Source organism: Dama dama, chromosome 19, assembly GCF_033118175.1.
Source record: "Dama dama isolate Ldn47 chromosome 19, ASM3311817v1, whole genome shotgun sequence".
NCBI classification, from domain to species: Eukaryota; Metazoa; Chordata; class Mammalia; order Artiodactyla; family Cervidae; genus Dama; species Dama dama.
Window position 1 is genome coordinate 52645250 of NC_083699.1, and position 26542 is coordinate 52671791.

At 37.2% G+C, this 26542-nt stretch overlaps 1 protein-coding gene across 4 annotated transcripts in view; it reads left to right on the forward strand.

Moving 5' to 3' along the window:
* The window catches only part of POLQ (DNA polymerase theta), a 106851-nt gene that overhangs the window by 15079 nt on the left and 65230 nt on the right, over positions 1-26542 (forward strand). For 3 of the 4 annotated variants that reach the window (XM_061167063.1, XM_061167065.1, XM_061167064.1), the window contains 7 exons: positions 66-285; positions 3978-4125; positions 6206-6352; positions 9179-9391; positions 17052-17194; positions 18246-18450; positions 18744-18886. In XM_061167063.1, coding sequence (XP_061023046.1) covers positions 66-285; positions 3978-4125; positions 6206-6352; positions 9179-9391; positions 17052-17194; positions 18246-18450; positions 18744-18886 — 1219 coding nt within the window. Of the gene's footprint in view, positions 1-65; positions 286-3977; positions 4126-5595; positions 6097-6205; positions 6353-9178; positions 9392-17051; positions 17195-18245; positions 18451-18743; positions 18887-26542 lie in introns of those variants that run through there. The other variant, XM_061167066.1, reaches the window with a different exon arrangement.

Genomic DNA, 26542 nt, shown 5'->3' on the forward strand with positions numbered 1-26542 from the left:
TTGTTAGCAGTATTTGAAATTAATAGTTTATGTCTTTTAACATCATTTTCATTTGTTTTTCGCAGCCAGGCAGATTTAGCCATTCCTTTGTCTAATGCCGTGCAGATTGTTGGCATGAGTGCTACTCTTCCAAATTTGGAGCTTGTGGCTTCCTGGTTGAATGCTGAACTCTACCACACTGACTTTCGCCCTGTACCACTGCTGGAATCCATAAAAATTGGAAATTCAATTTACGACTCTTCAATGAAGCTTGTGAGGGAATTTCAACCCATGCTGCAAGTGAAGGTAAGTCATTTGTTGTTGTTCAGCTGCTAAGTCGTGTCCAGCTCTTTGCGACCCCATGGACTGCAACATGCCAGGTTTCCCTGTCCTTCACTGTCTCCGATAGTTTGTTCAAACTCAGGTCCATTCAGTTGGTGATGCCATCCAACCATCTCATTCTCTGTTGCCCCCTTCTCCTGCCCTCCATGTATCCCATCATCAGGGTCTTTTCCAGTGGGTCAGCTTTTGCCTCAGGTGGCCAATCCTTCCAGTGAATATTCAGAGTCGATTTCTTTTAGAATTGACTGATTTGATCTCCTTGCTGTCCAAGGTTCTTCTCCAGCATCACAAATAAAAAGCATCAATTCTTTGGTGCTCAGTCTTCTTTTTTTTTTTTCTTCTGTTTTTTATTTTTATTTTTTAATTTTTTTTTTATTATTATTATTTTTTTGTTTCCAGTGGGTTTTGTCATACATTGATATGAATCAGCCATGGATTTACATGTATTCCCAATCCCGATCCCCCCTCCCACCTCCTTCTCCACCCGATTCCTCTGGGTCTTCCCAGTGCACCAGGCCCGAGCACTTGTCTCATGCATCCCACCTGGGCTGGTGATCTGTTTCACCATAGATAGTATACATGCTGTTCTTTTGAAATATCCCACCCTCACATTCTCCCACAAAGTTCAAAAGTCTGTTCTGTATTTCTGTGTCTCTTTTTCTGTTTTGCATATAGGGTTATTGTCATCACCTTTCTAAATTCCATATATATGTGTTAGTATGCTGTAATGTTCTTTATCTTTCTGGCTTACTTCACTCTGTATAATGGGCTCCAGCTTCATCCATCTCATTAGGACTGGTTCAAATGAATTCTTTTTAATGGCTGAGTAATATTCCATGGTGTATATGTACCACAGCTTCCTTATCCATTCATCTGCTGATGGGCATCTAGGTTGCTTCCATGTCCTGCTCAGTCTTCTTTATGGTCTAACTCTCACATGTGTACATGACTACTGGAAAAACCATAGTTTTGACTAGACGGGACTTTGTAGGCAAAGTGATGTCTCTGCTTTTTAAAAAAATTTTTTTTATTGAAGAATAATTGCTTTACAGAATTTTGTTGTTTTCTGTCAAACCTCAACATGAATCAGCCATTGGTATACATATATCCCCTCCCTTTTGAACCTCCCTCCCATCTCCCTCCCTATCCCACCCCTCTAGGTTGATACACTGTCTAGGTTTGTCATAGCTTTTCTCCCAAGGAACAAGCATCTTTTAATTTCATGTCTGTGGTCACTGTCTGCAGTAATTTTTTTACCATCTGTACTGTTGTGTTTGATTGCATTTTCTAGCAAGTTGTTAACAATTTTTGAGTTAAGCTGGGGGTTGCAAAGTAGCGGATGTGTATTACATATCCATTAGAAGGATTCCTGTTGTTAACCTAGTTGGTTTCATGAAAGAATTGGTGGTGTTGGTGAGAGAGGAAATGTAGTTGTCTTCAATTTAAATATAATCATTTCCTATAAGTGTAAGTAATAAAATGTTATAGATTTTTCTTTTTAATTGGGAAAGATTTTCTTATGGCTTTGTTTACATTAAAGTGGAAAATTGACTTTTTATTAAGTGATATATGTACAATATGTGCTCTTCTTGGTTGCTTCAGTCATGTTTGACTCTTTGTGACCCCCTGTATATGATAGTAGAAAAAACATTTTTTTGGGGTCAGAAAGACCTATTTCTGATACCTTATGTAGGGATACTTGATATGGCTGTGATAATAGTTGAATCACATAACTTCTCAATAGTATCTTCATCTATAAAATGGATATAATATTTGTCTTTAGTGTTTTAAGGATGAAATTTGATTTTAAAAAATTGCCTAGCATCTATAAAGTGGTTGATAAATACACTTTAAAACATTTAGTTCACAGTATTTTTCTAGGGCTGATTCTTCAGTCCTGAAGTTAAAGGGCTGAATCTGGTATGAGACATCTATTTTTAATGTAGATCTGTGCCTCTGAATACTGAAATAGTTAAGGATAAGTTTAGAACTGGAAATAGGACTAAATTCATGTGTTTTAGTACACTTATAGGTGTATTTGTAGCTTCAGCATGCCTGATATGGAATCCTATTTAGTTGCTTTGCTCTGTACTCCCAAAGTTCATTTGACTTTGCCTTGGTTACCTCAATAAATATATCAGTAAACAAAGTCATTTACTCTCCTGTTAATAATCTTCTTCTATTACCATGTCTCTGTCTCCACCCTATTTAAATCTTTCAACTCTTAAACTTGGATCTGTGCTTAAATCAAAAGCTAATCATCTATTTAAAATGAACATCAGATCCTGTAACCATTCTTTTAAAAAATTTGTGATGGTTCCCATTTCATGTGGAATGAAAGCCAACATCTTTAAAGTAGCCTACAAACCATATATGATCTGTCCCACTCCTTTACCCTGGCTTCAGTTTCTATATTCCTTACTTCCTCCATAGCCTCTTTGCTATTCTGTATAATATGCCAAGAAATCTCCCACCTCAGATTCTCTTTATGTGGAATACTTTCCCCTCTAGGCATCAGTAGGGTTTACTCTTTGACCTTTGGACCTTTACTCAAATGTCACTTTCTCAGACCTTCCCTGGCCACTTTATTGAAGTTTCAGTGTTCTCTCATTCCTGGTTTTATTTTCCCTGTTTTATTTCTCTCCTTTGCACTTTGAGTATATTTTGTGTTTTACTTATCTTATTTTTATCTGTTTCTTCCTTGTAGAGTAGAAACGTTCTGAGGGCAGAGCTTTTTTTCTGCTTTATTCTCCATCCCCAGGCCTTGAATAATATATGTACGTGCTAAGTTGCTTCAGTATTCTCTGACTCTCTTGTGACTCCATGGACTGTAGCCCACCAGGCTCCTCTGTCATAGGATTCTCCAGGCAAGAATAGTGGAGTGGGTTGTCATTCCCTTCTCCAGGCGATCTTCCTGACCCAGGGGTCTAACCTGCGCCTCTTACGTCTCCTGCATTGGCAGGTGGTTCTTTACCACTAGTGTCACCTGGAAAGCCCATGATAATATATGGCACCCAGTAAATAATTGCTTAATGAGTGAATGTATTGATGAATTAATCTAGTTACACACATTGACCTTCCTGTTTTGGTCACCACTGGAGTGTTTACAAATGCTGTTTGTTCTGCTTGAAATGTGTTCCCTGTTCCTCAGTTACCTTTTATTAAGGTAATGTTTCTCCTCCTTCACATCTCATCAGTTTCTCAGGGAAACTTTTTCTTTTCTTCCAGATCTCTCAGATTTATGTCAAATGTAAGGCTTCAAAACACCACAAAATTCTCTTTAATAGTACATATTATGATTGTATTTTACTTTTGTTTGTTTAGTACTTTATTGTTTCCCCACTGAGACCCAAACCCCTTAAAGATAGTACCTTGGCTATCTTTTACTTACCATTATATCCCTATTACCTTTGGGTTGGAGGTCAGTAAATGTTAGTTGAATGACTATAAAAGATCTACTCACCTTGCATCATAAGGAGGTTTATTTTCTTTTCTCTTTTCTGTTTTTTCTTTGTTTTATTATTGAGTTTGTAACTGATATTTATCATGCTTTTGAGTAGAAAAACCTTGCCATTCAGGCAAAATGAATGACTTTAAACTGATATGAAAATGTTTTGAAAGTATCACTAGAATGGTTACTTCTTTTTCTTTTTTAGGGAGATGAGGATCATGTTGTTAGTTTATGTTATGAGACCATTCGTGATAACCATTCAGTTTTACTTTTCTGTCCCTCGAAGAAATGGTGTGAAAAGCTGGCAGATATCATTGCCCGTGAGTTTTACAATCTGCACCATCAAGCTGAGGGTAAGTTAGTGATGGAAAGGAAAGGAAGTGATGAAAGGAGTTCTTAGAACATTTGCTTGAAAGTAATGTCAATAATTATATTAGCAAAGCATGGTTCTTTTCATCATTGCCACCACCTGGATGGATCCTTTGTAAAAGTATGTTTTTGTGACTAATCATCTCCTTATCCTCCTTATAGATAATATGTATACACATTCAGACTAACTAATCTTCAGAGTTTCAGTATATTAGATTTATACAGGTATATACTAAGGTCCTTCATTTAGGATCCGTGGGCTTTGAGAAGTTGACTTCAAAGCCCCTAAATTGTATAAGAAACTTCACATACACACATTTTTTTCTGGGGAAAGTAGTCATATCTTTTTTATATTTCCAAGCTCTTACTCTAAAGAGAGTCATGCATACACACACACACAAACTATGTACACATGTAGTTTAAAATCAACTTTATTGAGGTATAATTTGTCTAGAATAAAATGTACCCACTTAAAGTGAAACTTAATGAATTTTAACAAATGTGTTCACCTGTTGAACTCCTCACTGTGATCAATGTATAGAACATTTCTATCACTCCAAAATGTTCTCTTTTACTTTCTATCTCCTCCCTCTATCCCCAGCTTCAGGCAACCAATCATATATTTTCTGTCACTGTAGATTAGTTGTGCCTTTTCTAAGAATTTCATGTAGTAAATGAAGTCATATTATGTGTATGTGTCTTTTGTGTCTGGCTTCTTTCACTCATCATGATATTTTTAAGATTCATCCAGATTGTTACTTTTGTCAACTCCTTTCTTTTTTATTGCTGAGTATTGATTTATGCATATTGCTATAACTACTCACTTTGGGGTGAGTAGTGTTACCTCACCACACTAGATTGTGGGCCCTTGGGCTCAAAGATAAGTGCAGGGAAAACAGGGACAGTTCTGGTTACAGAACATTAGGATATTTTATGACTTTGTTATGTTGGTGGCATCTTGAGGATAGGTAATGGATATCTCAAGTCTAGCTTCAATTAGTAAACTTTGCCTGAAGTTTATATTAGTAGACTTTGGTCCAATATTATAATATCTCTTCTAGTTCTCTCTTAATCAATGCTTTCTTACTATGCCAGCTTACATTTTTTTGTGGCAACTATGGTAACTTACATTCCTTAATGACCAGAAACATTATTTATATTTTCTTTGCATGAGCTTCTTAAGATTTATAGCAGTGGTTTCCAAATCCTAGGACTTGAACTGGAGTCCGGGCTGTGATGAACTTTTCACCAGAAAAGTAAAGACAAGGTAGCACATTTTTCATAAAGATGACATTTAAATTTTGAAATTATCCCTACTAATTTTTTTATGTTAAAATTACTTTTCTTTTTAAATAAGGGAACAAAGATAATTTTTTAAAAATATAAATCACTTTTAGAGAAGTTGGCAAAAAATTGGCAACCCTCTGTGGTCCTCAGAATTTTAGAAGTTTACCTAAAAGATTTAAAAATATATAAAATTTAAGATATATTCTATGAGAAATTTTACTAGTTCAGAAATCCAAAGCCTTAAGTTATTTTTTAAAGAAAATATAGTTCTTTCATCTAAGAAGATCTTCTGGGGAAGTTATACATAGAGGCAAAAAACAGAGGGTAATGTATGATTAATTACCACATTGGTGCCAAAAAGGCTAGAAGAATTGTCACATAGAACTAAGCTCCTATGTGATTCTGACACTGCTGGTTTGGTGGGGGCACATGTTGAGCAAGGAGTTATTTTAGGTTCTGATTGATGGTATTTGTAATTTTCTTCTTCTTTCAGCTGGTTCTTTTGATTTCCTCCTGTGGGCTTGATCTCGACCTAACAGAGTATTTCCTAAACTTTGGTGCACATTAGAATTGCCTAGGGAGATTTAAAAATCATTATGTCCAGGTTGCATCACATCACGGAATCCAGGGGTGAGAGCCAGACATCAATATTTTAAAAATATATCCAGGTGATTATTAAGTAGTTTCAGAACCACTGCCTTCTGTCATGACTCAGGCAGATAGCAGTAAAAGAGGTCCAAGGGGAGGTGAACAGTGTTGACAGTTTTTTTGTGACAGGATTGGTAAGATCATCTGAACTTCGACCAGTGATGCTGGAACAAAAGGGCCTCCTAGAAGTGATGGATCAGTTAAAACGTTCACCTTCAGGATTGGACTCTGTATTACAAAAAACTGTGCCATGGGGAGTAGCATTTCATCATGCAGGTATCGATATATTTAATATGTTACTATGAAGCCCCCTCCAAAAATACTTATAATTTCTTTATTTTTATGTTTGATTTGCATTTGATTTCTCATTAACCACACTTAATACTCTTAAATTTCCTATTAAGACATTGTGTGATTAAGATTAAACAGGAATAAAACACATGCAGGTTTATTTACTTATCTGTATGGTATATAAGTACTAGATACAAGCGGTAGCTCTGATGGTAAAGCGTCTGTCTACAATGCAAGAGACCTGGGTTCGATCTCTGGGTCGGGAAGATTCCCTGGAGAAGGAAATGGCAACCCACTCCAGTACTCTTGCCTAGAAAATCCCATGGACAGAGGAGCCTGGTGTCCATGGGGTTGCAAAGAGTCAGACACAACTGAGCAACTTCACTTTCACTTTCACTTTACAAGCTTTTTTGGTACCTGGGGATGTGAATTCTAAAGTGATTATATTTCTATACTTTGTTTCCTTAAAACTTAGGTGGAAGTGGTACTTGCTATCCTAACTTTATGCCACTCTGAATATTTCCTTTTATCTCTAGGGGTATTTGTAATATTCTTAGAAATACATCAAAATCGAATTAATTTTAGAATTTGTCATATTGTATTTTGAAATGGTTACAGATATTTAAAACCTCATATCTAGGTTGTCAAAATTGCAAGGCTTATGACAGTCAGTGAATTAAGTAACTTCTTTCAGGGAGTGATCTGTCCATGTTGATATGTGCTAAGGATATGTTTAAGAATATATAGTTTCTACAATTAGGAACTTAACCTTTTTAGTTTATTTAAAAATTTTATCATGCTATGCCGGGGTCCAGCCCCAGCAGGATCCAGGGGTACTCTCAGGATGAACGGCGTCGGTGAGTGAGAGAGAGAGAGAGAGAGAGAGAGAGAGAAAGAGAGAAAGAGACCAGACCGGGGTATGCAACAGAGTCTGGTGTCTGGCATCTTTTATTTTTTACCGTAGCTTTTATACCCTAAGTAGTACATTTCTAAGGGGAGGTGAAAGATAAGCATACAAAGTTTAGTTTAACATTACATCAGTTTTGTCTTTCACGAAACCAGGGTGTTTTCTGCATACTTCTTTATTCATGAGAGTTTTCTTTCATAGTGGATCTTTGTACATTATCTTCTGGCCTTGGGGCCTATTAACATTTAATGATCTAGGTGAAGGCAAAACTGTTTTTTGTAGTCTATTCTTTATTGTTCTATTTTGCCTTGAGTTTAGCAGAAAACAGAAAAGTTGCAGTCTCATGGTGCAGCAGGTTGCAACATAGTAGAAATACAATCCTGTTAACGCCAATGTCAGCCTTTTTTCAAAAGTTCTCAGCTAAATTTATCTAAAAAGTTTAGCACACAAAGACTCTGTGGCTCTGATGAGGCAGCTTCTGTTTTAGCACTCTTGATTAAAATTAACAATTATCTTATTGTTTCCACACTAGGGCAAAACTCTTATTTTTTTAAATCCTTAACTATATTAACAATAGTTTTTACTGTACAACCTCAGCACAATAACAGCAATCAAATGTTGATCCAATAACCACTTTTAGAATAATAATTTTTGTGTTCTCTAATAGGATTTTCTCACCCCCCGAAGGGCTCTGTGCCTATCAGGGCCTTTTGTGATCAGGTCTCTATACTCTTTATGATTCAGGTGTTGTGAGCAGTCATGTGCATTAGTACGCATCTGCCAAACAAGCCAGAGTGCCAGCAAAAGGGTTTTTACTTGAAACATTTCCTTCATTCCTGGCCCCTTCATAGGGAACCAGGGTCTAGGAGATTTATTAATTAGGGTTCTATGTTGGTCTTTATTCAGTGAAAGAGGAGCAGGAGAACTCTCGGCAGGCAACACAAGAATCTGCAGCAGGGCGAACAAGAACAACAGCAGAAAAAGGGGGAGGATACAGGGTGGAGTAGAGGCCGAGGCCAACCTGGAGGGTCCCTTGTATCCTGAACGGCCTTGCGTGTCAGGTTTTTTCCTCATGACCTCGTCATGGATGGGATCCTGAATGGCCTTGTGTGTCAGGTATTTTCTTCATGACCTCGTCATGGGTGGAATCTCACACAACAGCTCCAGGCAATGCTATATAAAAATAAATTTAAAAAATATATCTATACACAAACACATGAGAATATTTTCATTGTATATAAACTAAAATACATGCTAATAAAGTGAATATTGGTGGATCCACCACTTAATTTACAAACTAAGAACCCCAATTCTCTTGACCTTTTTAAAAAAGAAAACAAAAAATAAGCAAGATAAGTGTATATTCTGTTTGCTGTTTTTCATTTACTCATGTATTTGTCCTTCAGACATTTATTTATGTGCCTGACCACTGTGTTGGACACACCATCAGATACTGTCTTGAGTAAAGCATGTCTGTACCTTCAGGGTGTTCTTTTCTAGAGCAGGTTTCAGCAAACTACAGTCTGCTGGTCAAATCCAGCTGTTTTTGTAAATAAAGTTTTACTGGAATACAGTCTTGCCCATTTGTTTTATGGCTGTTTCATGTGAAATGGTGGAGTTGATTAGTTGCAACAGAGATCATCTCTCCTGCAAAATCTAAAATGTTTACAGATAAAGTTTGACAGCCCCTGGTCTAGAAGGAGATAGAACTATACTAGGGTTGGCAGATTATACTCTTAAATTGGTAGACTGTGATTACTTCTTTGTTTACAGTCATAACAGTAGCTTAAAAAAATCTTTACAAGGTTGTATCAGATTCTCAGATCCATTTGTAAGTGATCAAGTGTAATGTTTTCCTCATATGTTTACAAATATATGCTATTACAATTTCTTTTTTTTTTTAGGTCTTACTTTTGAGGAGAGAGATATCATTGAAGGAGCCTTCCGTCAAGGTCAGATTCGAGTCTTGGCAGCAACTTCTACTCTTTCATCTGGTGTGAATTTACCTGCACGTCGTGTAATCATTCGAACTCCTATTTTCAGCGGTAGACTCCTAGATATTCTTACTTATAAGCAGATGGCTGGTCGTGCTGGCAGGAAAGGAGTAGACACAGTAGGTAAGTGAGTTTGAATTTTATGATAGTGTTGCTGAAGGATAGTGTGAGTCTGCTTGAAATTGAATAGCAACCTATTTCTCATCATGTTATATTTCTTTGTTATCCAAAACTAATGTCATCCTTTTGGATTTACTTAATATTTATATAGAGTATAACTTAAAATCTTCATATCATCAACTGTTGGTTTTCTAGTAATATAAAAAATCTTCATTAGAAGATTTTCTTTTGTGTTATATACAGTGAAATGATTCAGTATTATGGTTATCAGATGGCATAACGTTAGCTGGAAGATGACCTTTAATTTCCAGTACCATCTGCTATTTTGTGCTAATGAAGGGGTAGATTTTTATGGTTATTAATTCTTTTTAGGTGTCTGGTGTTCGAGTTTAGCTAGGGATTCTGAGAGCTGGGAAGTACTCTCTCACACTTCTGAAATAAGAACTTCATGTACCCTCTTTCTCTTTCTAAATTGGTGCTGACTCTGAAAACACATTTTCAATTTTTAGTATGAGCAAGTAGTGATAATATTGCCAGCAGAGTAAACAAAACTTTTTTTCTTAAGTAGTAGGGAAAAGACTTGTTTAAATTAAATATCAAGATGGCATATATTCTTGCCTGCTATATTATTCTGGATATGACTAAATTGTTGAGTCTTCTAATATTTTAGAACTTTGAGAGGAATGTTCTCTGTCACACTTTCTTTCAGTTTGTTTTTTCGTGTTCAAGCATTAGCATTTCTATCTTGTGGTATAAGATGGCTACTGCAGTCTCTGTTGTCACACCTGCATTTCAGCCATCAGGATGGAGAGATGAGGAAATAAAGGGGCACATCCTGCCCTTTAAGGGCACTTTCCAGAAGTTACACATAGTATTTGTTCTTATATACAATTGGCCATAACGTAGTCACATGTTTATATTCCCCAGCTACAGGGAAGCTGATGAATATAATCTAGCTGAGTGGTCATCAGTTCAGCTAACATTTAGGGGTTTTATTAATGGAAGAATAAAGAAGTGAAGTGAAGTCGCTCAGTAGTGTTCGACTCTTTGCGACCCCACGGACTGTAGCTTACAAGGCTCCTCTGTCCATGGAATTTTCCAGGCAGGAGTACTGGAGTGGGTTGCCATATCCTTCTCCAGGGGATCTTCCTGACCCAGGGATTGAACCTGCGTCTCCTGCATTGCAGGCAGACACTTTACCGTCTGAGCCACCAGGGAAGCCAAAAGGAAGAATGAGAGAATGGCTATTAGGGTCAACTATCAGTCTCAGTCCTAGTAGCAAATGGTTCATCTATCTATAATCCCTGAGGGCCACTGGTCTTTTAATCAAAGTTTATTGATTAAAAAAGCCTTGTAACTCATTAGATTTCTGTTACTGTAGTCATCAAAGAAGTTTATCCTGCTTCTGTCTCTTACTTTAGCTACAAAATATGCACATTTGATCTAAATCAAATCTCTTACATTATACAGTAGAAGTGACAAATAGATTCAGGGGATTAAATCTGATAGAGTGCTTGAAGAACTGTGGATGGAGGTTTGTGACATTGTATAGGAGGCAGTGATCAGGACCATCCCCAAGAAAAAGAAATGCAAAAAGGCAAAATGGTTGTCTGAGGAGGCCTTACAAATAGCTGAGAAAAGAAGAGAAGCAAAAGGCAAAGGAGAAAAGGAAAGATATACCCATTTGAATGCAGAGTTCCAAAAAATAGCAAGGAGAGATAAGAAAGCCTTCCTTAGGGATCAATGCAAAGAAATAGAGGAAAACAATAGAATGGGAAAGACTAGAGATCTCTTCAAGAAAGTTAGAGATACCAAGGGAACATTTCATGCAAAGATGGGCACAATAAAGGACAGAAATGGTATGGACCTAACAGAAGCAGAAGAGTTTAAGAAGAGGTGGCAAGAATACACAGAAAAACTATACAATAAAGATCTTCATGACCCAGATAATCACGATGGTGTGATCACTCACCTAGAGCCAGACATCCTAGAATGTGAAGAAAAGTGGGCCTTAGGAGCATCACTACGAATAAAGCTAGTGGAGGTGCTGGAATTAAAGTTGAGCTGTTTCAAATCCTCAAAGATGATGCTGTGAAAGTGCTGCACTCAATATGCCAGCAAATTTGGAAAACTTATCAGTGGCCACAGGACTGGAAGAGGTCAGTTTTCATTCCAATCTGAAAGAAAGGCAATGCCAAAGAATGCTCCAACTACTGCACAATTGCAGTCATCTCACACACTATCAAATTAATGCTTAAAATTCTCTAGCCAGGCTTTAACAGTACGTAAACCGTGAACTTTCAGATGTTCAAGCTGGATTTAGAAAAGGCAGAGAAACCAGAGATCAAATTGCCAACATCAAAAAAGCAAGAGAGTTCCAGAAAAATATCTGCTTTATATGCCAAAGCCTTTCACTGTGTGGATTATCACAAACTGTGTAAAGTTCTTAAAGAGGTGGGAATACCAGACCACCTGACCTGCCTCCTGAGATATCTGTATGCAGGTCAAGAAGCAACAGTTAGAATTGGACATGGAACAACAGACTGGATCCAAATTGGGAAAGGAGTACATCAAGGCTGTATATTGTCACCCTGCTTATTAACTTATTTACAGAGTACATCATGAGAAACACTGGGCTGGATGAAGCACAAGCTGGAATCAGGATTGCTGGGAGAAATATCAGTAACCTCAGATATGCAGATGACACCACCCTTATGGCAGAAAGCAAAGGAGAACTAAAGAGCCTCATGATTAAAGTGAAAGAAGAGAGTGAAAATGTTGGCTTACAACTCAGCATTCAGGAAACTAAGATCATGGCATCTGGTCCCATCACTTCATGGCAAATAGATGGGGAAACAGCGGAAACAGTGGCAGACTTTATTTTGGGGGGGCTCCAAAATCACTGCAGATTGTGACTACAGCCATGAAATTAAAAGACGCTTGCTCCTTGGAAGAAACGCTATGACCAACCTAGATAGCCTATTAAAAAGCAGAGGTCCGTTTAGTCAAAGCTATGGTTTTTCCAGTAGTCATGTATGGATGTGAGCATTGGACTATAAAGAAAGCTGAGCACTGTAGAACTGATGCTTTTGAACTGTGGTATTGGAGAAGACTCTTGGGAGCCCCTTGGACTGCAAGAAGATTCAACCAGTTCATCCGAAAGGAGATCAGTCCTGAATATTCATTGGAAAGACTGATGCTGAAGCTGAACCTCCAATACTTTGGCCACCTGATGCAAAGAACTGACTCATTGGAAAAGACCCTCATGCTGGGAAAGATTGAAGGCAGGAGGAGAAGGGGACAACAGAGGATGAGATGGTTGGGTGGCATCACCAACTCAATGGACATGAGTTTGAATAAGCTCCGGGAGTTGGTGATGGACAGGGAATCCTGGCATGCTGCAGTTCATGGGGTTGCAAAGAGTCAGAAGTGACTGAGCGACTGAACTGAACTGAACTGATGCAGATTACATTTATGTGTTTAAAATGGATGGGAGGAAGAGACTAAGACATTCCAGTCTAATTTTTAACTGCCTCCTTCTACTCTTGATTTCTCAGTTAGACTCAACTCTGGAGAGTGTTGTGTCAGTTTTTTTTTTTTATACATATAACTCTTCTCTCAAGCCCAGAGGGTCTTTAAGATAATGTAGAAGATAAAGAGGTTTTATTTGCCTTGCTACATTCTTAGATTGTGCTTATCTTTCTCATGAAGAAGAATAATTGGAATGTTGGCAGCCTGGATTAATATCAAGCAGTAAATCAGATAACATTCAAACAAAGCTGAAATATACCACAACAACTTTGTTTTTGAGGTCTTGGAAACTTCCGAGATTTTGACTTTGCGTAGTGCTCCATTCAGGGCTTCCAATGGTAAAGAATCCACCTGCCAATGTAGGAGACTATGGTTTGATCCCTGGGTTGGGAAGATCCCTTGGAGAAGGAGATGGAAACCCAATCCAATATTCTTGTCTGGGAAATCCCGTAGATAGAGGAGCCTGGTGGGCTACAGTCCATGGTGTCACAAAAGAACTGGATGCAACTTAGGCTTCCCTGGTGGCTCACAGGTTAAAGCATCTGCCTCCAATGCGGGAGGCCTGGGTTCGATCCCTGGTTTGGGAAGATCGCCTGGAAAGGAAATGGCAACCCACTCCAGTATTCTTGCCTGGAGAATCCTGTGGACTGAGGAGCCTGGTAGTCTACAGTCCACGGGGTGGCAAAGAGTCAGACACAAATGAGCGACTTCACTTTCACTTTCACTTTAGCACCTAAACAGGAACAATGACAATGCTTCATTTCAGGATGACATATGGCTTGCTCAGAATTTCTTAAGTGTGCAAATAAAGGGTTTCATGGCAACCGTGAAGATTTAAATACCTGGTCATGCTCTTTGGACTATGTAGCATCTTTGTAACTTCTGTGCATTTTATAAATGATATTAATACTTCCTGGTGTTTTATTTAGATGATTGTTAATCTTTCTGTGGATTTCTTGGAACCTTTCAATGTAGGATGATGGTGCTTTGTGCCAAAACAGTGATTTACAAGTTAAGTGGTTTGTGGATCAATTATATCAAGTCTATGCATGATTTGATTCAAATTGACTTCTCTATTATGAAGTGGATACAGCATCTCTAGGCTAGTGCAAACAGGACTTAGAAATATATATTGGCATTATTTTTGGCATTTTCATAAATCTTGGTTATCCTGAAAAGTGGTTATCTATTTTGTTGAAGAATCAAAGCCTAGAAGAGCTGTACACAGATCAAAGTGGTTTTTAACCTATTGCTAATGCTAGTTGATCCATTTTCTAGATAGTTTTTTTTTTTTGTTTTAAGCTAGGCTATTTTATAATTATTGTAAGTGTCAGGTGGTATATTCACTTCTCTTTGTTTTGATGGTACCTAATGTTTTTTGTAATTATATTTGGGATAAATAACCAACGGTTATCAAGTTTATAGTTCCTTACATTTTTCCTATCTTGATTCTCAATTTGGCAGTCAGTGTTGGGAAAGCATCATCTATATTTTCTCTCTGCCTAGGTGGTTACAATAGTCCACCACAATCTACTTTTATTTTTATTGTTCTGTAATGCAAGTGGCCTTCATTTTACCTCTTGAACATCTTATTTACTGCTTCCTTTCCCCTGCTATTGAATTCATTTGCAAAAAAAAGGGTTTTCTCTAGTCTTAATTGCTATAGTAAGTGTTTATGTTTTTATAAATTGTATATGTTTTTAATTAATGAGTGCTTTCACATATTTTTGTTCATTTGATTGTCTCAGTAGCCTAAAGCATTTAAATTAGTTTTATATTGTGATTTTTAGGTATCCAGTAATATTTTTGATTTTGTTTTATCATGTATAACTGTTAATGGAGCTCAGATTTGGCTACTCACTGCACAATAGGCCAGTAAGTTAAGTGACAAGGTGTTGAGTCAAGGAAAGTGACCTTATTTGAAACCAGCTAACTGTGAAGAAGAATGTGAACTAGTGACCTTAAAAACGATCTTAATATCTTGGTGCAGGCAAAGGGCTTTTTAAAGTCAGTGTGAGGAAAGGGGCTTCAGGGTGAATGAGCAGATTGTGCACAGTTCTCAGATTGGTTAGCATCAAGGTGAAGTTTGAAGCATCACCAATTTTCTAGGTTCAACTGGTTGGGGTCTATGTACTTGTAGTCAGCAGTTTCTATCTGGGAGTCTGCTTCTTATGAAACAGCTTAGGAATATGTGTCAGACCTTTTATGTATACTTTTCAAGGAACTGAGAGTTCAGTGCCTCTGCTTTGTAGCTGGTTTATACTCTAAATTGTTAGCAGTTTCCCAGACCAACAGTTATTCTTTGTTTCTACATCTTCACGTTTACTAATCATTAACTCTTTAGCCAGCCTTTTGAGACTCAAGGGAGGCCTGGGAGACTGAAGACCTGTGTCCTCAGTTGTGTCCAGCTTTTTTGGCCCCATGGACTCTAGCCTGCCAGGCTCCTCTGTCCATGGAATTTTCCAGGCAAGAATACTGTAGTGGGGTGCCATTCCCTTCTCCACGGGATCTTCCTGACCCAGGGATTGAACCTGTGTCTCTTGTGCTCCTGCGTTGGCAGGCAGATTCTTTACCACTAGCAGCACCTGGGAAGACTGAAGCAAAAGCTTTTTACTTCAAAGGACAGGGACACAGGAGATGGTATGCAGTTTCATAACTAGTAATAATTTGTATATACATTTTCCTTTATAGTTTTCAAGAATATCTATTACTATTACATACTTATTCAATGATAATAATTAGTACTGTATGGAAAGAAAAAAAAAACTTTTACTCTCTTAGGTTCTATGCCTTGTGCTTGCAAATTAAACTGACAAATTACAGAGTAACAGGAAAAAAAGCCATACATATTTGAGTCGATGTTTAATTTTTTACATACATGTTATCCTTAATTGAAATAAGAATCCAAAGAAGCAGTTAGATGCTGGGGGTTTATGTATCCTTTTAACAGAGTGATAAATTGTAGAGAAATGACAAAACAAAGGAAAGGGGGTTGGTCATGATTGAAAAAGACATGTGTACCCCAGTGTTCATTGCAGCACTATTTATAATAGCTAGGGCATGTAAGCAACCTAGATGTTTATCAAGAGATGAATGGATAAAGTTGTGGTACTTGTATACAATGAAATATTACTCAGACATAAAAGGAATGCATTTGAGTCAGTTCTAATGAGGTGAATGAACCTAGAGCCTTCAGTACAGATTGAACCTTCAATACAGATTGAAGTTAAGTCACAGAAAAAATATTGTGTATTAATATGTATATATGGAATCTAGAAAAATGGTCTAGATTTTGGTCTAAATTGATGAACCTATTTGCAGGGCAGCAATAGAAATGCAAACGTAGAAAACAAACTTGTGGACACACACAGTAGGGGAAGGAGAGGGTGGGATGAATTGAGAGAGTAGCGATGAAACATACACATTACCATATGTAAAATAGATAGCCTGTGGGAATTTGCTATGTGACTCGAGGAGCTCAAACCTGGTGCTCTGTGACAACCTAGAGGGATGAGATGGTGTTGAAGGTGGAAGTGGGATTCAAGAGGAAGGAGACATATGTATCTATGGCTGATTCATATTGATGTATGGCAGAAACCAACACAGCACTGTAAAGCAATTATCTTCCAATTAAAAATAAATTAAAAAAAGAAAAGGGGTTTGGGCTTCTAGGTGGTGGTAGATTGTGGAAGGGTAGGCATGTGCTGGAAATTAATGCAAGTTAAGCTTTATATAGTAAGGTTTGTGCACACCTATGTCAGTGCTGAATTTTTGTCTCCAGTGATAAGAATTTTTCTCCTGGTACGAGAGGCAGGAAGGGGAACACATTCACAGAGATTTTTATGTCCTGCTTCTAAGAAATAGGGAGAGGGCAGAGAGCTCTATGTTTGCTGCTTCTCAGTTGCCTTCAGGTCAAAATAATCCTTACGCTAAAGTGGCACATTTTGGTATAGCATATTGTGATCCCCTTTAATCCAAAATTCAGAAAATAAAAACACTTGTGGTAATTGTATAACAGCCACTGTCATCTATTGTTTCCTTTTAAACAAGTAAGACAATTTAAATTCTCTTTAGCAGATATCTTATGGAGATGTGTTGGGATTTTGCAAATGTATTTTTTTTTCCGTTATAGGTGAGAGTATCTTAGTTTGTAAAAACTCTGAGAAATCAAAAGGCATAGCTCTACTTCAGGGATCTCTGAAACCTGTTCGTAGCTGTTTGCAAAGACAAGAAGGAGAAGAAGTAACCTCAAGCATGATAAGAGCTATTCTAGAGGTAAGAGGGAGTTCACAAAATTACCATTCACTTTTTTGTTCATATAGTACAATGGTAGAGCTTTAGTGTGTTAAAAATCTTAGCTTTCTGTTTATGAGATTATTTATAACCTTCTCAAGTCTGAATCTCTTTTATTTTGTATAGATTAATACAGATTAATACAGCTAGCACCATATAAATCTACTTCAGAATAGTGGTTTGAAATCCAAATGCCAGATGGTTCTGTTTATTTTTTAGGTGTTCTTTATTATTTTCTGAATTTTTTTAAAAAGATGACAACAGTGGACCTTAGTTCCTCCATCCAGATAATGTGTGTGTGCTCAGTTGCTCAGTTGTGTCTGACTCTTTGTGACCCCGTGGAATATGGCCTGCCAGGCTCCTCTCTCCATGAAATTTTCCAGGCAAGAATACTGGAGTGGGTTGCCATTTCCTTCTCCAGGGGATCTTCCCGACCTAGGGTCAAACCTGTGACTCTTGTGTCTCCTGCATTGACAAGCAGATTCTTCACCACTAGCGCCACCTATTTTTATAGTATATATATGAGTGTGTGTGTGTGTGTGTGTGTGTGTGTATTATTTAATTATATTGTTAGTTCTTGCATTTTAGATAGTTCTTGATATTTTCATTTCTGAGAACATGTTGGATCTACTTAAAAAATATATATGTATATATTTGATATATTTGCTTTGGGTCTTAGTAGCAGCACATGGGATCTTTTGTTGAGGCACACTGACTCTCTAGTTGTGGGCTTAGTTGCTTCACAGCATGTGGGATCTAGTTCCCTGACCAGGGATCAAACCCATGTTCCTTGCATTACAAGGTGAATTCTTAACCACTGGACCACCAAGGAAGTCCCTGGATCTACTTTTAAGGAAAACTTTCCATGTTGTCAATAGGTGTTATCCTTCTTTGTAATGAATGATGGTGGAAGAGTTAATAAAGAGTCTCTGCATTAAGATGCTGATAACATTTTAAGAGAAAAAATAATTTATTTTATGAGGGCCTGTGTTTCATTAAAAAGTTACAGAAGATTTCGAACTTCTTTTCTCAGATAATAGTTGGTGGAGTGGCAAGTACATCACAAGATATACAGACTTATGCTTCTTGCACATTTTTGGCTGCAAGTATGAAAGAAGGGAAGCAGGGAATTCAGAAAAATAAAGATTCTGTTCAACTTGGAGCAATTGAGGCCTGTGTAATGTGGCTACTAGAAAATGAATTCATCCAGATTAGTGAAGCTAGTGATGGAGCAGAAGGTAAATATGACTTCTGAATTGCAACTTACTTTTTTTATCTTTAGTGATTTAGAGTATCTAAGACTGTTTTAGTAAAAGAAAATTGACTTATCAACTCATTTTAAGTAAATCAGTGCTGTGTTCAGCCACATCAGACAAGTAGCGTAGAGCCTGCTGATAAATATCCATGCATTGGATTCTGTTTGTAAAATTGATCAGAGCCTGAAAGATTAATTACAGAATGCCAAAAGACAATATTTTGTTTTATTTTTAACATTTGATCCATTATTTCCCTACCCCCACTCCCAAACCAGGAAATATATATCATCCAACACACCTTGGTTCGGCAACTCTTTCTTCTTCACTTTCTCCAGTTGATACTTTAGATATTTTTGCTGACCTACAAAGAGCAATGAAGGGCTTTGTTTTAGAGAATGATCTGCATATTGTTTATCTGGTAAGTTCTGTGTTTTCTTCATTATTATCTTTGTGAAAATGGGGAGAAAATACCTATAAAGAATCCTGAACATCAAAAATACACTAAGGGAATCTATTGTCTGCTTTCCTTGACTAGGATAGTACTGGTGGGAATAGAGGTGAAATGAGACGAATTGTAATAAGTAAGACGAAGTAAGACGAAAAGTAATAAGCTAAATGTTCTAGTGACCTTTTAAATCTGCTTGCCTACTTGTGTATTTTTTCCAGCTTTCTTTCAAAGGGATTTGAGGTGATTTATTAAAAACATGTATTATACAGTTTGTAAGAACACAGCAAAGGGTAATGAGATATCTGGAAATTAAGGATAAGATCATAATGTAAAACTCAAGCAAAGATTGGTACGTAAACAAGAACACCAGTAAGTCATATACAATTGTTGTGCCCAACATTGATTCTGGGCTGTCTAGCAACTGTAGCAAAGAGTAAAGCTGGTTAGTCTTAATATTAATAAGATCAAAAACAAAACAAATTAGAAGTATTGCATTTTATTGCCTAAGAGAAATGTAGTCCTAAAAATCACACTATGGGACTTAACATTTTTGATAAAGTATTTATAATAAATGCAATGAAGAATTTTAAGAGCTTGTTTACAGTAGATAATCTTTTATAAATATTATTTCTTATGGCAAGGATTTTTTATAATAATTGGATAAAATACAGTTTGAGGTCATTTTCTCTGGCAAGAACCTGACTTGGAAAGACTTAATTTTGCAGTTAAGAGTAGATGTGGGGAGTGATGTAGGCAAGATGGTTGTAAAAGAGATCTCTGACTCTAGTCCTCATCAAAGATATGAATTAGCAACTATTCACAGTCAAGAACACTTTCTAAAAATCCTAGAACCTGGTGGTAAGGTTAAAACACTCTCTTAGAGTGCTAAAACTGAGAGAAGCCACGGTAGAATGCTAAGAGCAGTGGTTTCACTTTGACTGTGTTGCCCCTCCTTCAAGTAAGCACAGTGCCTCACTGGAGAATCCATGGTTTCTCTAGTGGGAAAAAGAGAGTCAAGGTTGGCATCTAGTTTCCTCAGCATTCTGGAACATTCCTTGGGAAGGTCACTTCTGTCTTGCCTCACAGAGAAACCTAGGGGAATTGGCAAGGTTAGCTAGACCACCAGCGGTCAGCTAGGAACAAAGAAACAGATGGAGCTCACAGTGACTGGTATTTGGATCATGGCAGTGGTACTGCATCTCTCTCTTAATCAGAAAGACCATCAAATGATTCCATTCTCTGTGGCATCAGAATGATATCCCCATTTGACTGGGAAGCAGGGCGAGCAGTTCTGCCCAGCTGGCATCCCTAGCCTGTGCATAATTCTCAATGTATATACTTATAAATTTTTTTTTTAACAATAAAAAAATTTTATTTTTTTTTTATAAGAATAAAAAAATATCTGGGGGGAATTCATAGAGGGAAAATGTAGTAACAGAGTCAGATTAAGAATGTGATTTATGAGCTCTTAATAAAAAATTATAATAAAAACTTTAATTAAAAAAAGAGGGAGCCAAGCCAGCAGCTCTGCCAGCTGCAGAGCTTGCCTGCAGCCTTGCCTGACCAGGGAGCCTGACTCTGGAATATAGCCTGGAATCCTGCATGAATACAGAGTTCATCCTTTGGGCCCACCCAACTGTGGAGCACAGTCTCTGCCTGTACCTGAACACGGAATCCAGCTAATGGCATCAAATAGCCAGGGAGTACACTTCGTTCCTGCTTGACCAGAGAACCCAGGAGCAGCCTTGCCCAACCTCAGAGCTCAGCCAACCTGCCTGACTGTGCGAGCACAGTCGTGGGTCATGCCTGTCCATGTAACCAGGCTAGCAGTTTCACCCAACCAGGCAGCTCAGAGGCCCTGCCTGTTCCCTTATGAATTCTACCAGCTGACTCTTTCCCCAGACTAGTCTAACTAGTGAAAGTCTTCCACTGGCATAGCAAACATGAAGATTGGAAGAAGTGACCACTTCCTCAAATGCACAGACACCAACACCAACATGCAAGCATAATGAAGAATAAGGGAAACATGACACCACCACCATCACCAAAGAAATTAATAAATTAATAAAAACTTCAGTAACCAAACTTAAAAGAGGTCTATGAACTGACTGACCAAGAATTCAGAATAATCCTTTTAATGAAATTCAGTTAACTTCATTAAAGAAAACACAAATAGGCAACTGAACAAAATTAAGAAGTCAATACATGAACAGAATGAAAAGTTCAACAAAGAAATAGAAACCATTTTACAAAAGCCCCCACTCCACTAAGCCCCCCAAACCCAGAAATCCCAGAGCTGAAGAATACAATGAGTGATCTGTAAAATTCAATAGAGAGCTTCAAAAGCAGACTTGATAAAGCAGAAGAAAGAATCAGTGAATTCAGATAGGTCATTTGAAATTATACATCCAGAGGAAGGGGTGTTGTGGGGGGTTGGCTAGAAAGAATAGAGTGGAAAAAACCCCACAAGACTTATCGGACACCATCATATATATTATTGAAGTCCAAGATGGAGGAGGGAGAGAAAATGACAGAAAGTCTATTTAAAGAAATAATGGCTAAAAATATCCCAAATATGGAGATAGATACGGACATGGAGCTAAGAGAACCTCAAACAGGTACAACCCCAAAAGGACTTCATCTCGATACATCAAACTGTCAAAAGTCAAAGATGAGAATTTTGAAAGCAACAGGAGAAAAGACTGTTGTCAAATACAAGCAAACCTCATAAGGCTATCAGATTTCTCAGCAGAAACTTTGCAGAGAGATTGTTAGGATGTATCAAAATATTGAAAGAAGAAAACTGCCAACTAAGAGTACTATACCTAGCATGCTGTCTTTCCGAAATGAAGGTAAGATAAAGATTTTCTCAGACAGACAGAAGCTGAAGAAATTCATCATCCCTGACATGCATTTATAAGAAATGCTAAAGGAAGTTCTTTACGCTGAAATGAAAGGATGCTGTTTAACAACATAAAACATGAATGTATAAAACTCAACTGGTAAAGGTAAATTTATAATCAGATTCAGAATTCAGAATATAATGGTAATTTGCAAATAACTTATACAAAAGTTAAAGACAAACATTGAAACAATTATAATTTGCTAATGGATACATAAAATGTAAATTATAATATAACCTCCATTAAATGAGAGGGGATGGAGAAGTAAAAATACAGAGTTTTTGTATAGAATCAAAGTTATCAGCTTAAAATAGAAAGTTAAAGCTGTGTATACAATGGAACATCATTTATCTATTAAAAAAAAGGAAACTTTTCCATTTGTGACAACGTGGATTAACCTGGTGGGCCTTGTGCTAAATGTAATAAACCAGACAGAGGAAGATAAACTTGGTATGGTTTCACCCATGTGGAATGTGAAAAAGTTGAACTCAGAAACAAAGTGGAATGGTACTTGCCAGGGGCTGGGGTATGGGCAATGTGGGGAGATGTTGGTCAAAAGGTATAGTCTTTCAGTTATAGGCATACTTCCTTATTTTATTGTGTGTTGCTTTGTTTTATTGTGCTTTATAGATACTGGATTTCTTTTTTAGAAATGGAAGGTTTGTGGTAACCTTACATTGAATAAGTCTCTTGGTGCCATTTTTCTAACAGCATTGTTTTTATTTTTTAATTAAAAATTTTTTATTTATTTATTTTTGGCCATATGTTTTTGGCTTGTCTTCAACCAGGGACCAAACACCTGTCCTCAGCAATGAGAGCATGGCATCCAAGTCACTTCACTGGACTACCAGAGAATTCCCTAACAGCATTATTATTTTGAAAAAATATTTACTTGGCCTTGCTGGGTCTTAGTTGTGGCACATGGAATCTAGTTCCCTGACCAGGGATTGAACCTGGGCCCCCTGCATTGATGCAGAGTTTTAACCACTGGAACACCAGGGAAGTCCCAGCATTATTTTTGTTTTTTAAAGTTAAAAACAATTTTTAAAAAAATAATTTATTTATTTTAGTTGCATTGGGTCTTTGTTGCTGCATGTGGGCTTTCTCTAGCTGTGGAGAGTGGGGACTGCTCTCTGGTTGTGTGCACAGGCTTCTCGTTGCAGTGGCGTCTCTTGTGGAGCACAGGTTCTAGGCACACGGGCTCCAGTGGTTGCAGCACAGGGGCTCATTGATCGTGGCTCACAGGCTGTGGAGCCTGCAGGCTCCAGTAGTTGCAACACATGGTCCCAGTAGTTGTGACGCATGGGCTTTGCTGCTCTGTGGCATGTTGACTCTTCCTGGACTGGGGATTGAACCTTTGTTCCCTGAATTGGCAAGGCGGATTCCCATCCACTATACCACAAGGAAAGTCCCCAGAATTACTTCTAAATTAAAGTGTGTGCTTGGATTTTATTAGACATAATCCTATTGCATACTTAAGAGACTCCTCTTATATGCATTGGGAAACCAAAAAACTTGTGTGGCTCACTTGATTGTGATAATTGTTTTATCACGGTGTTTTAGAATGAACCTATAGGATCCCTAAGGTATGCCTGTGTAAGATGAGTAAGTTCTGGGAATTTAATATACAGCATAGTGATTATAGCTAGTCATACTGTATTGTATACTTGGATTTGCTTACAGAGAGAATCTCACCATACACACACATAGTGGTAACTATGTGAGGTAATAGATGTGCTAATCACCTGATTGTGGTAGTCATTTCACTCTGAATACATATATCTAATCATATTATTGTACCCTTTAAATAAATATATTTGATTTCATTTGTTAATTACCTCAATAAAGCTGGGAGGAGGGAAGGAGCAAATATGTGTGTTTTGATAGGCAAGTGAGTGGGGGGTAAATCTGAAATTATTGTTAAGAATTAGGAAGGCTTATCAAGAAATGTATTTCAATAAAAACACTGTATAGGGGTGAGCACTAGGAGAAATGTCTGGACAGGGCCATTTTTCCTCCTTCTAGTGAATGTGTGTACTTCTGCTTCACATGTGTACTTCATATGATCAAAGTTCTGTGCCTGAGAATGTGGCTAAGAAGAATCTCAAAGCTGGTCCTACCAGTTATCTGGCATGGCCTTAAAAATAAGTCTCACTTACTGTACAGTGGTTATGATTATGAGCTCTAGGGTCAGACTTCCAGTTTACTTCCATGAAAATTAGATTTAATGCAAGAGGCCTGCCAGGAGGCGCAGTGGTAAAGAATCTGCCTGACAGTGTGGGAGATGCAAGAGGCTTGAATTTGATCCCTGGGTCGGGAAGATCCCTTGGAGTAGAAAATGACAACCCACTCCAGTGTTCTTGCCTAGAAAATTCCGTGGACAGAGGCGCCTGGTGGGTTACAGTCCATGTAAGTCACAAAGAGTTGGACACGACTGAGTGACTGAGCACACATGCATGCTATATACATTACTTTCTACCTGTTTTTCCCCTTTAACAGTATATCTTGGAAAGAACTCTTTATCAGTTCATGAAGACTTTTATTCTTTTTATATCTGTATAACTCCATTGTGTATGTGGGTATACCATTGTTTATTCAGTCAGTTCCTCTGATGAATATTTGAATTGTTCCCAATATTTTGGTATGGCAAATGATGCTGCAGTGAATAACTTTGGTGCATAATATTGTAGTTTTGATGGACGTGTATCTTTAGGAAAGAATCCAAGAAGTATGATTGCTGAATTAAGTGTAAAGACATGTGATTTTGGTTTTGTAAAATTGCAATTCCAATTTTACCAGTGCTATATGAGGTGGTTGTTTTTCTGCAACCTCATAAAAAAAGGTATATTGTCAAGCTTTTATATTTTTTTTAAGCTTTTCTGTTTTGCGTATACTTTTTGCGTTTTTATTATGGATAAATTTGAACTTTTTTTTCTGTATATTTAAGGCAGTATGGTTTTATTTTCTATGAATTGTGTCTTTTGCACATTTTTCTATCGTGTTTTTGGTCTTTTTCTTAAGTTTTAACAGTTCTTTTATATATACTAAGAGAGTAGTTCTTTGTGATATAAATACTTTTCTCCTAGTTTTTCACTCAGCTTTTGATTTTGTTTATTGTGTATTTTGTATAGCATTTTAAAATATATAGTTGAATTTTGAACCTTAGAGTCAGTGAGAAATTATTTGCTTGCTCTGGGATTATGAAGGTATCCTCTCACATTTTCTTCAAATAATTATATGATTCTAGTCTCTCTCTTTTGAGCTATGTTCCATTTAAAGTTTATTCTAATATATGGTTCTTCAGTTTTATCTTTTTTATAATGGCTATCTGTAGTCACATCTTAATTTATTAAAAAGGTTTGATTTATACACAATGACTGAAAAATTTTCTTCTGCTTTCATTTAACTTTTTTCCCCCCAGTTTTTATGTTCTAGTATGCATTTGTATTTAGATACATTTCTAATTTCCATTTGTTGTTGGGTATATTTTTATTTCATTTGTTGACCTGACAATAGACCAATTTTACTAATATGTACACTACTACCTTTGTTTTAATTAAAAGCTTTTATTGTGTTATCTAGTAGGGTTAGTTTCACTGTTCTTTTCTGATGTTCATACCTATTCTTGCTTGCTTACCTTTTAATATAATGCTTAGTATTAACTTGGTATTTTCATTGACATTGTTAAATTTATACGTTAACATGGAGGAGAACTGATTGACATCCTTCTTTTTTATTTGATTGGTCTTACTCGTGAAAAGAGATGTTTCTTTGAGTCTATGTTGGGGCTTTCAAGAGTGTTCTGAAAATTTTCTCATAGAGAATTTGAATTTTTTTGAAAATAGCTTTGTTGCAATACAGTTCACATAGTATATCATTTAATGTGTACAAGTCAATAATTTTTAGTATGTTCACAGAGTTGTTCAATCATTAGCATCTAATTGCATAATATTTTCATCACCCCAGAAAGAAACCCTGTACTTATTAGCAGTCACTCCACATTTTCTTTCAACCTTCTCATTCTCCCCTACCCCTGAGAAACCATTAGTGTACATTCTGTTTTTCTGTAGGCTTTCTATTCTGTTCTTATTCAATAAATAGAATTATATAATATGTTATCCTTTACAGCTGCTTTCTTTCACTTAGCATAATGTTTTCAAGATTCTTCCATGTTTTATCATGTATCAGTACTTAAGTTCTTTAATGCAGAATAGTAGTCATTGTATGGGTGGTGATATTCAGTCTCTCAGTCATGTCCAACTCTGCGACCCCATGGACTGCAGCGTGTCTGACTTCTCTGACGTTTATCATCTCCTGGAGGTTGCTCAGACTCATATCCAGAGAGTTGATGATGCCGTCTAGCCATCTCATCCTCTGTCACCCCCTTCTCTTGCCTTCAGTCTTTCTCAGCATTAGATACTTTTACAATGAGGTGGCTCTTGGAATTCAGGTAGTTAAAGTATTGGAACTTCTACTTTAGTATCAGTCCTTCCAATGAACATTAAGGGTTGATTTCCTTTAGGATTGACTGGTTTGATCTCCTTGACTCCCAGAGACTCTGAAGAGTATTCTCCAGCACCACATTTCAAAAGCGTCAATTCTTTGGCACTCAGCCTTCTTTATGGTCCAACTCTCACATCCATACGTGACTTTTGACCTATTTGTATTTTTGAATCTGTAATGTGTCTCTTACAGACAGCATATAGTTGGATTCTGTGTTGTT